Genomic DNA, 16,855 nt, shown 5'->3' on the forward strand with positions numbered 1-16,855 from the left:
TGATCTGAGATCCCTGACCAAACACTTGATTTAAATTACATCAGGCAATCTGTCTCATAAAACTGCTAAAAATTTGACTTTGAATACTATAATAGAAGATAGTGATTTCAAAATGTTTAAAGCAGATGGAGTTCGTTTGGTAAGATGAGTTACTCTATAATGTCTTACCTGCTTTACTGTTGTCAAATCATAATTGAATTCATGTTAAAAATTCTTAAGATTAGAGGTTTTACATTGTTCTACAAGTATCCCATTAACCTAACACTATCAATGTAAGAAAGGGTCAGGGCTGATATGTACTTTTTACAAAAATTCAATACACTCAATTAATAGACTTATTGCTTGTCTTAGAAAAAGACTTTACATAAAAAAAACACTTTATATTGACCCAAAGAGGTCAAGGTCAGAGGAACTCTGATATGCGTCACCAGTAAAACTGCATTTGCCACTGTCAAATAAATCAACAATTGACGGTGGCAACTCTTCAACCACAGTACTGTTATTCCTTAAATGGAAATACATGTCCACCATACAAATATATTAGACCTTTTGCTTACAGTATGAGAAATGGATTTTACCACGAAAAACTTAACTTTGTTCACTGATCCATGAAATGAGTTCAAGGTCAACTGAAAACTATCTGACGTCCAATTTGATCTTTCAAGGTACGCATATACTAAATATAGTTATCCTACAGGCTATTACTCATGTTAAGACTATTGAAATACTTTTAATCTTTTTTCCGCTGCAGGATCACTCTCACAGAGTTGAGCTTTCTGTGACAGAAGTTACAGGCAAAAAAAAACAGGACAGATTCAAAAAGAAAGGTTTGGAAAGCAGAGAAAATTGTGCCCCTATCAGCATAACTTTATTAAATGACATTACAAATTCTAAAAAATAAGGCGCTCATGTAGGTACTTATCATTCAGTAAAGGACTGGCAATGTCAGGGTGTGTTATAGTAAAGTTTTATACTAATAAACTGTCTTTGCCAAAACACCATCTCACATTCTGTAGCTTTGGTTGTAGGCAAAACAAGAAAAACACACTATGGTAGAAGTAATAATTACTTCAAAAAGAAGAATTGAATATATTTTTATTCGAATTTTAATTCATAGATATCAATTGATAATGAATCACAAATTGTTTAGAAGAATGTAAATTGTTTTTCTTGGAAGCTTCCAACAAATCCATGTCAAACAGTTTGTAATCATTCCTAACATAGGATACTCCCAAGTATTCTGTACACCAAATATACCAAATCGTGTTAAGTAAATTCATCTGTCAATAGAACAATCACCCTCCATGTAAAGTAGATATAAACACTATCCTATCATTTGGCTGTAAACTGTAATCCAACTCTCCCTGTAAACAAACAATTAAAACTAGGATTAGAAGTGGGATGAGTAAACAAGCTTAAGACTTCTACTTTCATAGTTTTCTATCCTTGCTTTTTTGTCCTTATGTCATGACACTCTGTTTCTTAAGAAATATCATTTATAATATGTTATTTATAGATAATCACTCAATAGTGATGATTTGTGTTTTATATTATTCCTATAACTCCAAACAGTAGTGTGTTCAGTTGATTTGTTTCTAATTTCACTCAAGTGTACAATAATACCTGGGATCTATTATTAAATTAAAGATTAAATGAAATAAATTTTTAATAATGTATAAATTTTATTGAGCAGTACAAGGCTAGAAACATGTATGCATATCACATTTTCTATTACTTTGGTTTCTACCAGTACCTCCAAGTTTTTTTTTTAAATTTCCAGATGACAAAACTGTGTATAAGTTATTAATATAAACAGAAAGATAATAGTACATTTATTTAACTCTGGTATACATAACAAATGTTTTCCAAAAGTTTTAAATCATTAATTTATAGAAGTAACCAGTTGATAGTTTATCATTTTTACACCAAATGTACATGTTTTTATTTTAGGTATTGAATATCTTTTTAAATTTACAATTAAGAACAACACAAAATTCATATATATCCCAAAAAATGCAAATTTTCCCTAATCCATGAAATTTGGAACCCCCAAAAATAAATGAATCCACTTTATTCTTTTATTTTAGCAGAACACTGATACAGTGTGTTGGCACTGCAATTTTATAAAAAAGAAAATCTTACAATAATGTTAAGAATATTTATCAAAGCTACAAGGAGCCTGTAGTTTGTTGTAGGTTCATGTCTTGTATTTGTTGTTGTAAACTGTTTGTTATTAATTAGTTGGTTTTCTAATTTGAATTGTTTTACATATTTTACGTCCGGGCCACTTAGAGCTGATTTTTCTCATTGTTAAAGGCTGTGCAATTCCCTATAATTGTGTTCATTCCCTCAATTTTATTTCTGGTGGATAATTGTCTCATCATGCTCAATGGCAATAATCACACATCTTCTTAATTTTATGTTATAATAAAAATTTATTGAGCATCTTTTGCTGTTATAAATGTATATATATATATAATATATAAATAGTATTTTGTAATTAAAACATGTTCACAATGCATATGTTTGTTTATTTACAGTCTGCAGGGTTTGCCACTAGTCCGATGTCCCAGACTATTGAAATTTCTTTCAGAGTTCAGACTAGTAAGTTTTTGCAAGACTTTGTTTGGCCCAATAAGAAAAATGTCAAAATATTGGTTTTTGGACTTCTAGTTGAAAAAGTTTTTGATGCACACTGCATATAGATAGGATATTTAATATACATACCATTAATTCCCAATCTGCATCGTTTACTAGAACCAATATACCAGGACGCCTGTAAATAAAAACATCTAAATATTTTGGAATTTGGAATTCATTTTTTTGGAGGATTATAAAACCCATATTGTATGGTAAGCTTTAAAAGTCTCATGAATAGCCAAAAAATAAAACAATTAAGAAAATCACTCGTCAATTATAATTTACTTAGTTCCCCAGACATATGTTTTATCTTAATAAGACTATTCAGTAGAGCTTGAATCCACAACAGCTGGAAGGCCAAATGAATTATTGTTGAAGAAAGAGCATAGGAAACCAAGTGTCCAAAAAAATTAAAACCAGATGCTCCGCAGGATGTAGCTTTATACGACCGCAGAGGTTGAACCCTGAACGGTTGGGGCAAGTATGGACACAACATTCAAGCTGGATTCAGCTCTAAATTTGGATTGTGATTTAATAGTTGACACAGCATAGGTTTCTGACACAGAATAAATGTGTTCTAATGAACTTAAAATTTTTGTTTTCTCTTAATTGAAGAAATTTTCTTTTTATTTATGAAATTTCAAATGAGAAAAATTGAACCCAATTTTTTAATCACATCCCCCTTTCCCTTATTCCAAAACTAATCTCAATTAAAATATTCTAATGGAGTTTGCAACAATAACTACTCATTTAAATACATCATAAAATATTAAGATGTAACCAGATGCTCTGCAGGGCGTAGCTTTATACGACCGCAGAGGTTGAACCCTGAACGGTTGGGGCAAGTATGGACACAACATTCAAGCTGGATTCAGCTCTAAATTTGGATTGTGATTTAATAGTTGACACAGCATAGGTTTCTGACACAGAATAAATGTGTTCTAATGAACTTAAAATTTTTGTTTTCTCTTAAGAGCAATTCACTATGCTGTTGAATATTAATCCTCTCAAAAAAATGTTTGAAGAAATTTTCTTTTTATTTATGAAATTTCAAATGAGAAAAATTGAACCCAATTTTTTAATCACATCCCCCTTTCCCTTATTCCAAAACTAATCTCAATTAAAATATTCTAATGGAGTTTGCAACAATAACTACTCATTTAAATACATCATAAAATATTAAGATGTAACCAGATGCTCTGCAGGGCGTAGCTTTATACGACCGCAGAGGTTGAACCCTGAACGGTTGGGGCAAGTATGGACACAACATTCAAGCTGGATTCAGCTCTAAATTTGGATTGTGATTTAATAGTTGACACAGCATAGGTTTCTGACACAGAATAAATGTGTTCTAATGAACTTAAAATTTTTGTTTTCTCTTAAGAGCAATTCACTATGCTGTTGAATATTAATCCTCTCAAAAAAATGTTTGAAGAAATTTTCTTTTTATTTATGAAATTTCAAATGAGAAAAATTGAACCCAATTTTTTAATCACATCCCCCTTTCCCTTATTCCAAAACTAATCTCAATTAAAATATTCTAATGGAGTTTGCAACAATAACTACTCATTTAAATACATCATAAAATATTAAGATGTAAAAAAAACTGCTTGTTATCACTGAATGGTAAAGATTATTTAAATTTATCAGTTGGTAGTAAAAAGTGAATATACATTGTATATTGTATATAACAAAGATTTAAGTTGATTCTGGACAAAGAAAGATAACTCCAATTAAAAAAAAATCTTGCAATAAGATATTACTTGCTTACTATTCTGGACAAAGAAAGATAACTCTAATTAAAAAAAAATTTGCTATTTCACAATATTGTGAAATTAGATATTTCTTGCCATTGCACAATACTGTGTAATTGAAAAGACTTGCTTTTGCACAATACTTAATATAATAATTTTAGATCCTGATTTGGACCAACTTGAAAACTGGGCCCATAATCAATGTAAGCCAATTTGAAAACAGGACCAAAAATGAAGAATCTACATACACAGTTAGATTTGGCATATCAAAGAACCCCATTTATTCAATTTTTGATGAAATCAAATAAAGTTTAATTTGGACCCAGATTTGGACCAACTTGAAAACTGGGCCAATAATCAAGAATCTAAGTACATTTTTAGATTCAACATATCAAAGAACCCAACCGATTCATTTTTTGTCAAAATCAAACTAAGTTTAATTTTGGACCCTTTGGACCTTAATGTAGACCAATTTGAAAACATGACCAAAAGTTAATCTGCATACACAGTTAGATTCGGCATATCAAAGAACCCCAATTATTCAATTTTGATGAAATCAAACAAAGTTTAATTTTGGACCCTTTGGGCCCCTTTTTCTTAACTGTTGGGACCAAAACTTCCAAAATCAATACCAACCTTTCTTTTGTGGTCATAAACATTGTGTTTAAATTTCATTGATTTCTATTTACTCAAACTAAAGTTATTGTGCAAAAACCAAGAATAATGCTTATTTGTGCCCTTTTTTGGCCCCTAATTCCTAACCTGTTGAAACCAAAACTCTTAAAATCAATCCCAACCTTTCTTTTGTGGTCATAAACATTGTGTTTAAATTTCATTGATTTCTATTTACTTAAACTAAAGTTATTGTGCAAAAACCAAGAATAATGCTTATTTGTGCCCTTTTTTGGCCCCTCATTCCTAAACTGTCGAAACCAAAACTCCCAAAATCAATCCCAACCTTTCTTTTGTGGTCATAAACATTGTGTTTAAATTTCATTGATTTCTATTTACTCAAACTAAAGTTATTGTGCAAAAACCAAGAATAATGCTTATTTGTGCCCTTTTTTGGCCCCTAATTCCTAACCTGTTGAAACCAAAACTCTTAAAATCAATCCCAACCTTTCTTTTGTGGTCATAAACATTGTGTTTAAATTTCATTGATTTCTATTTACTTAAACTAAAGTTATTGTGCAAAAACCAAGAATAATGCTTATTTGTGCCCTTTTTTGGCCCCTAATTCCTAAACTGTTGAAACCAAAACTCCCAAAATCAATCCCAACCTTTCTTTTGTGGTCATAAACCTTGTGTCAAAATTTCATAGATTTCTATTAACTTAAACTAAAGTTATAGTGCGAAAACCAAGAAAATGCTTAATTGGGCCCTTTTTGGCCCCTAATTCCTAAAATGTTGGGACCAAAACTCCCAAAATCAATACCAACCTTCCTTTTATGGTCATAAACCTTGTGTTAAAATTTCATAGATTTCTATTCACTTTTACTAAAGTTAGAGTGCGAAAACTAAAAGTATTCGGACGACGACGACGCCAACGTGATAGCAATATACGACGAAATTTTTTTCAAAATTTGCTGTCGTATAAAAAACACTGCTTGTTATCACTGAATGGTAAAGATTATTTAAATTTATCAGTTGGTAGTAAAAAGTGAATATACATTGTATATTGTATATAACAAAGATTTAAGTTGATTCTGGACAAAGAAAGATATCTCCAATTAAAAAATAAATCTTGCAATAAGATATTTCTTGCTTACTATTCTGGACAAAGAAAGATAACTCTAATTAATTTTTTTGTTGCTATTTCACAATATTGTGAAATTAGATATTTCTTGCCATTGCACAATACTGTGCAATTGAAAAGACTTGCTATTGCACAATACTTAATATAATAATTTTAGATCCTGATTTGGACCAACTTGAAAACTGGGCCCATAATCAAAAATCTAAGTACATGTTTAGATTCAGCATATCAAAGAGGCCCAAGAATTTAATTTTTGTTAATATCAAACTTAGTTTAATTTTGGACCCTTTGGACCTTAATGTAGGCCAATTTGAAAACGGGACCAAAAATGAAGAATCTACATACACAGTTAGATTTGGCATATCAAAGAACCCCATTTATTCAATTTTTGATGAAATGAAATAAAGTTTAATTTTGGACCCAGATTTGGACCAACTTGAAAACTGGCCAATAATCAAGAATCTAAGTACATTTTTAGATTCAACATATCAAAGAACCCAACCGATTCATTTTTTGTCAAAATCAAACTAAGTTTAATTTTGGACCCTTTGGACCTTAATGTAGACCAATTTGAAAACATGACCAAAAGTTAAGAATCTACATACACAGTTAGATTCGGCATATCAAAGAACCCCAATTATTCAATTTTGATGAAATCAAACAAAGTTTAATTTTGGACCCTTTGGGCCCCTTTTTCTTAACTGTTGGGACCAAAACTTCCAAAATCAATACCAACCTTTCTTTTGTGGTCATAAACATTGTGTTTAAATTTCATTGATTTCTATTTACTTAAACTAAAGTTATTGTGCAAAAACCAAGAATAATGCTTATTTGTGCCCTTTTTTGGCCCCTCATTCCTAAACTGTCGAAACCAAAACTCCCAAAATCAATCCCAACCTTTCTTTTGTGGTCATAAACCTTGTGTCAAAATTTCATAGATTTCTATTAACTTAAACTAAAGTTAAAGTGCGAAAACCAAGAAAATGCTTAATTGGGCCCTTTTTGGCCCCTAATTCCTAAAATGTTGGGACCAAAACTCCCAAAATCAATACCAACCTTCCTTTTATGGTCATAAACCTTGTGTTAAAATTTCATAGATTTCTATTCACATTTACTAAAGTTAGAGGGCGAAAACTAAAAGTATTCGGACGACGACAACAACGACGACGACGACGCAGACGCCAACGTGATAGCAATATACGACGAAAATTTTTTCAAAATTTGCGGTCGTATAAAAATAGTGAACTAATATTAGTTAATTTGTGATGCTTATTTGGGAGGGTTCCAGATATGCAAAAATGTGTTTTGACTTACATATTCATGCAATAGTGCCACAGACATAGAATGACTTACCATGTATATTTTTAATATTTTGAGTTATATTTTTTGGCAATATATCAATTGCTATTTTAGAAGAAACATGATAAACATTTAGAAACTATCACGGTTGAAGTGGGCTAAATTTGGTCTATATTGGTTTTAGAGATTGAAAAAGGTAAACAGATTAATAACTAATAGTAGTGCTGAGGATAAAATTCTTAATTGTCCTTTAGATAAGGTAATTTTAAAAAGTACATTTATTTGTTCAAGGGATTTTGAGCTGAAATGTTTACAAATAAAACTTACACAGTTTCTCCTTGCATAAAAAGTTCTGGCCTTTCTTTCAGCAAATTGTCTCTAACCCATGGCAGCATTGTTTTGATAGTCCCTGTTAATATAATTCAATGAGACTTAATATTGTATGCTGAAACATTCATTTGTGAACTGACTAGAATTTTTTACAATAAATATAATTAAAGTGTAATTTCTGAAAAGATGAAACAGAAAATCATTTTTATCCAAGGTAATAGGCTCTTTTTATTGAATCAAAAGTTCTGTAGGAAATGGGAACCTTAAAATTTGATGACTTGTTGAAAGGCCACATTTCTTACCTTGTCTAACATACAGTACCCTTATTCTGCAGATTCAGGCCACATATTCTGCATTATGTGCCTGTCCCATCTCAGCAGCCATTTATTTAGTGATTGTCTTTAATTACTGTCTTTCATGTTGTTTTATTCAATTTTTTTTTATCATATGTCAGATTGTCTTTTTTTAATGTTTCACATTATCATGATTATGTTATATGTCTGGCATTTTTTGGTAGATTATATATATACATAGTTAAATAGGTTTTTTAACAAAGTATCAAATAATTCCACTTGTTGTTCCTAAATGTCAAGACAAATTTTTAATCATATCAATATTGAGATTTTCTTTCTATAAACAAACATGAAACTTACATGGATTTGAATTTTCAGGTAATACCACTTCAAGTTTCTTCTGGTTATCAAACAAAAGTTCTGCTCCTCCACTGAAAATACACATGTACAATTGAAATTATTTTTTTTCAATATAAAATGCCTTTTGTCAATGTTTGTCCTGTCAAAATTTTAAAGGACAGTTACTCTTATTAATCAAAGCATCATTAGAGTTGTAATCCAGCCAACACTAATCTGACATGTACATCCACACATGCAAACAATTAACTTTTCTCAGCCAGCAGTTATACTTTAAGTCATGTTTATCTGCTTATGTAATATTTACTTGTATTCATATTAAATTTGTAAAATTTTGATTTTCTTATTAAGGTTTGAATTGTCTCCCTTTCATCTTCTCCAAAAGTTTAATTTTACATTTACAATCTTTTACAATCTTTTAAATTTTCAAGATATCAGAAGTCAAAATATGCCTAATGGTATACAGTTTTGCTTCTGGTTTCATGTTAACATTTTTTCATCTTAACATTTTTTTTCTCAAGAGCTAAACGAAGAAATAAGTTACAAAAAATATACTTTGCACAAATGCAAAATTTTTCAGATAACCCAAGTTTTTGGTGGGGTTAATTTGTGTTGCTGCCTTAATTAATTTTTCTATGTTGTGTTTTCAGTAGTACTGTTGATTGTCTGTTGGTCGTTTTCTTTTTTAGCCAGAATCTGTTGTCAATAGATACAGGAAGATGTGGTGTGAGTGCCAATGAGACAATGCAACTCTCCATCCAAATAACAATTTTAATAAAGTAAACCATTATAGGTCAATGTACTGCCATCAACACGGAGCCTTTGCTCACATCGAACAACAAGCTATTAAGGGCCCCAAAATTACTAGTGTGAAACCATTCAAACGGGAAAACCAACGGTCTAATCAGTTTATTTTCGACTTAAAGAGTTTGAGTTGGTCTTTTCTTTATTGGCCAGAATCTGTTGTCAGTTTATTTTCGACTTATAGAGTTTGATTGTCCATTTGGTAATGTTCTCCTCTCTTATATCAGGTTGGGAGCAACCACTCATATGATGACTATTCCTTTAATATCAGGGGTTATTTTCAAGTGTTGTTTTTGTTGTTGTAAAAACACTTCTTAATTAGTATAAAAGGGCACATATTTATATTATTTGCTGAAATTTTCCCCCAAGAACTATATATTTATACTATACATAACTATCTGATATTTAATTATCAAAACATTTGGAATATTCATAGACTTGAAATCTTCTTTATTAATTAAATAAGAGGAGCCCATGGCCTCTTTTAGACAAGTTGTTCCATATGTAATGAAGTTTTCCCTTTTTAAGTAAAAAAAGCCTTGGTTTTTTTTCTTTTTTTTCCAAAACAACAAAATGACACCTTGTCTGAGGGACAGTGTCTTATTTAAACAATTAATGGATATCCCTTATATAATTTGGGGGTTGTTCCCAACCTGTTTAAGGGACAACATATATATACATGCATCAAAAGATCGATGCAGGATAAAAAAACTTAAATCAAATAGTTGGGGGGGGGGGGTAAAATTCTGCAAGTTTTGTATATCTTAAATCTATTTTTTACATATATCCCTATTGGTAAATCAATTTTTCCCAAATTAAGTTAAGAGAGATGGGGGGGGTCAGCGAAAATAAAATATGTGAATTAAGTTTTTTATCCTACATTGAACTTTTGATGTTGTCCCTAAGGTTCATGTGAACCCTTTGGCTAAAATGGATGCATTTTCACCTCAAAATATACAGACGAACCTGAACATCTGGTTAAGTTTAAAAGCATAGTATGGCCTAGATAAATACCTTTCAAATTTGTTTTATGATCTGTTATGTTTTAGAAAAATATAGTTTTTTGCAGTGCACTTTTATTCACTTCTAGAAGGTGCCAAAAAATAAGTTGGGGAAAAGTTTGAGAACTTCCTCACAGGTAATAATTGAAGTGAGCTGTATTGATTGACGGTATCAGGTCCTTTCGCCCTTATTACATGTTAACAAATATCAAGGAGATAAATACAGGGAAAATTAGGGCAAACATCAATCAGGATGAACAGGTACTAGCTATATATAGGGCGAACGTCAATCAGGACGAACACGTACTAGGGGAACATCATTCTGGACGAACAGGTACTAGGGGGACATGTACATCAATCAGGAGGAACAGGTACTAGGGGAACATCAATCAGGACAAACACGTACTAGGGGAACATCAAGCAGGACGAACAGGTACTAGGGGAACATCAATCAGAATGAACATGTACTAGGGGAACATCAATCAGGACAAACAGATACTAGCTATATATAGGGCGAACATCAATCAGGACGAACAGGTACTAGGGCGAACATGAATCAGGGCAAACAGACCCAGATTCTTGATTTAAATGGACAATAGATGGACATTCATCAAACTTCAAAAGATATCAGGTCCAGCCACCCCCCTCACATGTACAGATGTCAAGGCAAAAAACAAAATAGCTTTCAAAGATGTTATAATCTTGAGACTACTATTAGTTATTAGTTATAGTAGTCTCAGTATAATCATAATTTTGGACCAGGGACTTCAGTATAAACTGTCCCTGTTTGGACTAAAGCATAGGCATCATGTTACATTTGAAATAAATTTAAAATTGAAAATATATATTCTAACAGAAGCCTGAGGCTAGATATTGTAGCGTTGTCGTTTTTGAATGGATTCGTGTTTGTCGATGTGTTATTTTGGTAGCGTAAATTACGTAAAATCCATATTCAAATGGCGCAAAGAAAACAAACCACAACACAAAGTTTCAAATCAAATAAGTATGTAATCTGTTAAATGTATATCAGTTTGACATAATAAAACAGTTGAACAATAATCCTAATTCACTAAAACAATATTACTCTCAACACTTCTAACTAACAATCTCAAATCTCGCACTCTATATATTCTCTCTCGCATCCCCTTTTATACATATTTACAGGCGGTACCCCGACGGTCCCAAAGATGGGGTACTGGGCGGTTCTATAGATACCGGGCGGTACCTCAACGGTTCTAAAGATTGGCTACTGGGCGGTACCCTGACAGTTTTAAAGATGGGGTTACCGGACAGTTCCCCGACGGTTTCAAAGATGGGGTACCGGGCGGTTCTTAAGATACCGGGCGGTGAATTTAAATAATATAGAAACTGTTCAAATAAATAAAAATACTGGGCATTGCCCTGCAGAAATGTAATTCAACCAAAACGTATTTAAAAGAAAGACATATTACATAATAATAAATATACAGTCAAACTAAAATCTCTACAATATACATGTATATGACTATAATACATGTATGTATGATGTCTCTGGTTAAAACCATCACACATTTACCTAAGTTCTATTGTTACAGGACATGACATTCTGAATCTGTTCTAATCTATGGTGTAATGACAGAGTAATCTTCAGATTTTACAATTGAACAAATATTTTTCTTCTTTTTTTGACAGCCTGGTTTCAAAACCATTCAAAGTATTTCCCTTTCTTCAACAATATCGGAAAATACCAGTTCAGCAAAAATAAAAGTCCTATATTATCGGGAAGGAGAAGTAATAATTCCGTATGGGTTGGTGGCTTATAATGTTATAAATAATATAATCATAATTTTTGAATTGATAAGTTTATAGAGGAGGCATACTGTCAAAAATAGTTTTATAATTAATATATATTTTTTTCAATGCTACATGTTTGTTTTGTAAATATTCTACAATATCTTTGATATATTCGAGTCTTCTACAATGTATACCATAACTCAGTGACACATACTGGAGATCATACTGTACTGAGAGTCTGAGACTGTAGTAGTGTCATGGTTATTTAAAAAAAATATAATCATACGTAGGGTCAAAGTTTACTTTGCATCGTATGGCAAGATCAGAACACTTTATAAGTGAAAATAATCCGTTAGAATGCTAAAGGATATTACAAACGGCCTGGGACTGTTAGTATAATCAGAGACATATAATATTGTATTATATGTCTCTGGTATAATAGTCCCAGTTCAGGCCAACGCACACTTGAAAATATTAAGAAAATAGGGTGGATTTAATACCAAATTAGCGCATTTGTTCTGAATTCGGTACTGGATTTATTTTTAAGTATTACTTTTAGTCAAAATTGTGATAAGATGATATACGAAAACTATAATACTGAATGATGGTAATAAAATGCAACAGGGACATATAAATGTCTCTGATGCAACTAAAGAATTATTTTACATCTGAAGATCGAGAGTTTCATGATTGGAAATATTGAAATATTTCCAATAAACTCTTGGTTTTCAATATCTTCTTCATCGTTTAGTTGTCTGTAAACATGGTAAACTCCAGTTGCATCAACACTAAACAAAAGAGATTAACGTACCACACTATTTAGTCCGGATAAAATACTGTTGTAACATACAACCCAGACCATCCCTGATTCCTATCAAAGAAAGCTTCTGGCATCAGCTATCATTGGTATTGGTTACTTTTCATGATTTCGTATTTTCTAACTATTTAAATTTCTTCTTATTCTTTTTTTTTTAATGCATATTGTAATAGATTTTCTTCCAAGTGGAATTGGGTACGGTTGTACAGTTTTTTTTAACGTTCGGAATAATTAATGCAACATTTTATTTTTAGATCAGTGACTGATCATATATATACTGGAGACTTCAGTCTAACAACAATAACGGTCAGAGGCGGAATAAGAGAAAACACTTTTTTCGGGGAGCCCGGCCCTCTCAACCCCCTTTTGTGGGGGAAAATTTGGTTTATTATATAGGGATTCACTAAATCATGACTAGCGCGGGTCCCTTATAAGACAGTCAGTGTCCCAACCCCCACCCCAACCCCGGCCTTACGAAAAATTCTGGATCCGCCACTGATATTTGGACATGAATCCATGTACCAACCACCACCAACCACCAACCACCACCAACCAACCACAAGATATAGCCTATACTCAAACTAATAATTGTCTTTTCTTGTAAAAGATTTTTGAAGTTTCCGTATAATACTGAGTTATTAAAATATGATTGAAGTTTTGACGGTTCTGTATTTTTGACATTAACAAATACATGTGTACGTGCATGGAAGAAATCTACAACGTCGCTGCAAGAAACCCAAAAACAAAAACACGGTGTTTCGTTAGATTGATTACAGATAATTCATAGGTGTTTGAATTTATCGTGATTTTTCCACGGATTTGATCTTTATCAGTGACTTAGAACATAATTAAGGGGGGGGGGTGAATTAATTTATCGTGATTTTATCACGGGTTGGTCGTTTATGCTAAATAAATAATTAATTTAAGTAATTTGTGGTTCCAATACTTCAACACCAAAAATTAGTGGATTTTCTAAGGAATTTTCTGTGACGATAGCCTATCGTAAGTGGACTCTCTTCCTTGTTCTAATCTTCAATTTAATGTTCGATAAGGTTTTATTGTACTTGCACATACGCTTAAACCCTGATAACCTTTTCTTACGCCAAGATCTATAGACTTTCGTATTATCAGTTTAGAGAAATATGTTTGCGTCTTTGAACGCCTGCTGTATTCTCGCGCTTTTTGTTGTCGTCTGTTATGCAGCCGACCAAACCCGTCAGCCCGGTGCTATTGGATCAGGAGTAGTGGATGCGGTTGTTAATCTTGTAAGGGAGTCTTGCTTATTTGCTGACGATAAACGATTCCTTGTCAGGCTAGCATATGTTCAGTCACATAACGGATATGACGCGAAGACATTTCGGGATGGATACCATGGAGGAATTTGGCAGGTATGTTATTTTGACACCATTTTCATTAAAATCTACTAAGAACAAAGTTGTAGGCTACAGTTCTTTGAAGTAGAGTAAGACTAGTCCAAAATTTGTGTTGTAAACAAACGTACTATTCAGTCTTCAAATACATATGTTTGAAACAATATCACAAAATGAAGATTTTTTTTTTTTTTTTTTTCAAAAATTAAAACGATTGAGATAACTTTATATTTAATATCTTGTTCAGTTATCAATCTACCGTTTTGGTTCCAAATTGTTAAGCCATTAAAAATTTTCAACCTGTCAATGCCTATTTTCCCCGAGTGATGCAACCGAATCAATCTCTGGTCTTGTGTTCTGTCCGAAGTGTATCACGAGTAAGAAATATAAACATTAACGCGGTATATGTTCATTTAAAGGTGGATAAGAACATGTTTGACGAAACCCACAGTAATGCAGGGCGACTAACAAATGAATACAACATAATAAGTAACCAATTCGGGATAGATTGGAGTAGAGTCACATGGTCTGACCTGAGGAAGCCATTGTATTCTGGAATATCAGCTGCTCTATACACAATACTTCATGGAGGCACTGAATGGCGAGTAGAAGATCAAGCTCATTTTTACGAACTTCACTTCGTAAATAAAGCTGGAAACAATTTCACAAATGAAGCAGGCATTCTGGATTTAGGTATTAAATTAATTTGGTCTTTGGTAAAGGTATTACAATCTAAAACTAACAATCTTTGGATTTGATTTTAGTTTGTTTTATTCTGCGTTCATGTGTTTTCATTGTAGTAAAACTTTGTGATGCAAAGTATCAGCTTTTTTTAAGTGGGGTTTATTTTCAATCAAACTGAGAGAAAAAGCACGAAAGATAAGTTATTATCATTGTTATCTAGTAAACTGTCTCGATTATCAACATATTATTTCGAATTCAAATCGACTATGAACAAATTTCGTAATAATAAATTTTCAAATGAACTTTCTACTTTTATATAAAAGTCTGAATGTTTGCTTATGTCAATTGTTTCTTATTGGTTGTCTAGTAAGATAGATTTCTGGCTTTTTTCAGGATGTCCCGGAAAGGAAAAACTGGATTTGGCTTTTATTATTGATCGATCGAACAGTTTATCAACCGATGATTTCGCACGAGCCAAAAACTTTGTCAGAAACGTTGTTGATTCGTTTGACATAACACCAAACAAGACCCGGGTAGCTGTGGTATCTTATGCCAGCCATGCTAAATCCGAGTTTTATCTCAATAGATATACTAATGTAGTAGACTTGAAGAACGCCATATCAGCAATACCATTCATTGGTGGTTCAACTGCTACCAGTGAAGCGATAGATCTGGCTACAACTAACATTTTTACACCAAGTCACGGCAGCCGAAACAATGCAGTTAAAGTAATGGTTGTCATTACGGACGGCGATGCAAATGACGAAATAGACACGAGGTATATTTCAAGGTTATGTCAAAATAAAATTAATATCTTAAAACGACGGGTAATAACATGGGTACTGTATATAATTGCAACTGCGTAATGCATAAAATTCATATAGAATTATTTATTTAAATTTTGGTCTCGCAGATATTTCGTTATTTTGTTTTTTTCATCTATTCTTCCAGAAAATTACCAGAAGCCGTGGTTATAATTACGAGAGAAGCAATTAGTTATCCAGCTCTACAGCTTTAGTCATCATATATACATGTGTGGTATACGACATTTTAATAGCATTCCAAAGACACAAACACAAACAAAAGTCATACGATAGTTTGTTCAACGAGTGGCAAGTGTATATACATTACTCCAGGTACAAACAAATGCCAATACATGTAGCAGACAATGAAAATCAATGACTTCGGATATGCACATGGACATTTGGAGGGTTAAACAAGTCTAATAGCAGTTATATTGTACGGTGGGGGTAGGAAATCACAAAACAATAGTAGACTTTATATATATATATATTTATAAGTTATTACACCAGTTTACGGGGCGCCGAATGGGACTCTTGTGGTTTTGTACTCAAAATTCAATTTTGTACGGACAAAAGTGACTTTTGTTCAACAAAAATGAGTTCAGTTTAACAAAATTTGTATCATACTACAAATTTGAAATTTTGTCATACAAAATTATCTATCAGCGGACAAAAGTCACTTTTGTCATGACAAAATTCATTTTTGTTACACAGACGAGACTTTTGTTACCTAATTTGAAAATTGAGCGACAAAAGTCAATTTTGTATTTAAATTAGTTTAGTTTGGTTTCTGTGAACTAATTTGCATACAAAATCGACTTTTGTTACACAAAATTGACTTTTGTTACACAAAATTGACTTTTGTTACACAAAATTGACTTTTGTTACCCAAAATTGACTTTTGTTACACAAAATTGACTTTTGTTACACAAAATTGACTTTTGTGAGACAAAATTGACTTTTGTGAGACAAAATTGACAAAATTGACTTTTGTCTCAACAAAATTCAATTTTGTCTCAACAAAATTCAATTTTGTCTCAACAAAATTGACAAAATTGAATTTTGTCTCAACAAAATTAACAAAATTGAATTTTGTCTCAACAAAATTAACAAAATTGAATTTTGTCTCAACAAAATTGATTTTTGTCTCACGAAAGTCAATTTTGTCTCACGA

At 32.0% G+C, this 16,855-nt stretch overlaps 2 protein-coding genes across 2 annotated transcripts in view; one reads left to right on the forward strand and one right to left on the reverse strand.

The window, feature by feature from the left end:
* Positions 1-1,076: 1,076 nt before the first annotated feature.
* LOC134707785 (ubiquitin-related modifier 1-like) lies at positions 1,077-11,978 on the reverse strand. The gene is made up of 5 exons (XM_063567828.1): positions 11,790-11,978; positions 8,433-8,503; positions 7,777-7,858; positions 2,728-2,776; positions 1,077-1,364 (listed from the first exon to the last, which is right to left on the reverse strand). Exons 1-5 carry the CDS (start codon positions 11,816-11,818, stop codon positions 1,296-1,298), a joined length of 300 nt encoding a protein of 99 aa, XP_063423898.1. The 5' UTR covers positions 11,819-11,978; the 3' UTR covers positions 1,077-1,295.
* Positions 11,979-13,915: 1,937 nt separating this feature from the next.
* LOC134705940 (uncharacterized) overlaps positions 13,916-16,855 on the forward strand; it is a 41,934-nt gene continuing 38,994 nt past the window's right edge. Inside the window, exons 1-3 of the mRNA XM_063564652.1 lie at positions 13,916-14,212; positions 14,614-14,887; positions 15,272-15,656. Coding sequence (XP_063420722.1) covers positions 13,967-14,212; positions 14,614-14,887; positions 15,272-15,656 — 905 coding nt within the window. The 5' untranslated portion in view covers positions 13,916-13,966. The remainder of the gene's footprint in view (positions 14,213-14,613; positions 14,888-15,271; positions 15,657-16,855) is intronic.

The sequence above is a fragment of the Mytilus trossulus genome, chromosome 2 (assembly GCF_036588685.1).
Source record: "Mytilus trossulus isolate FHL-02 chromosome 2, PNRI_Mtr1.1.1.hap1, whole genome shotgun sequence".
Taxonomy (NCBI): Eukaryota; Metazoa; Mollusca; class Bivalvia; order Mytilida; family Mytilidae; genus Mytilus; species Mytilus trossulus.

Excerpts from the sequence above, each read along its gene's own strand:
- LOC134707785 (XM_063567828.1), bottom strand. The coding sequence starts at position 11,818 with ATGTCATGTCCTGTAACAATAGAACTTAG. Across the intron at positions 8,504-11,789 it reads CCTGTAACAATAGAACTTAG|TGGAGGAGCAGAACTTTTGT; the intron begins GTAAATGTGTGA and ends GTGTATTTTCAG. Across the intron at positions 1,365-2,727 it reads ATGCAGATTGGGAATTAATG|GGAGAGTTGGATTACAGTTT; the intron begins GTATGTATATTA and ends GTTTGTTTACAG.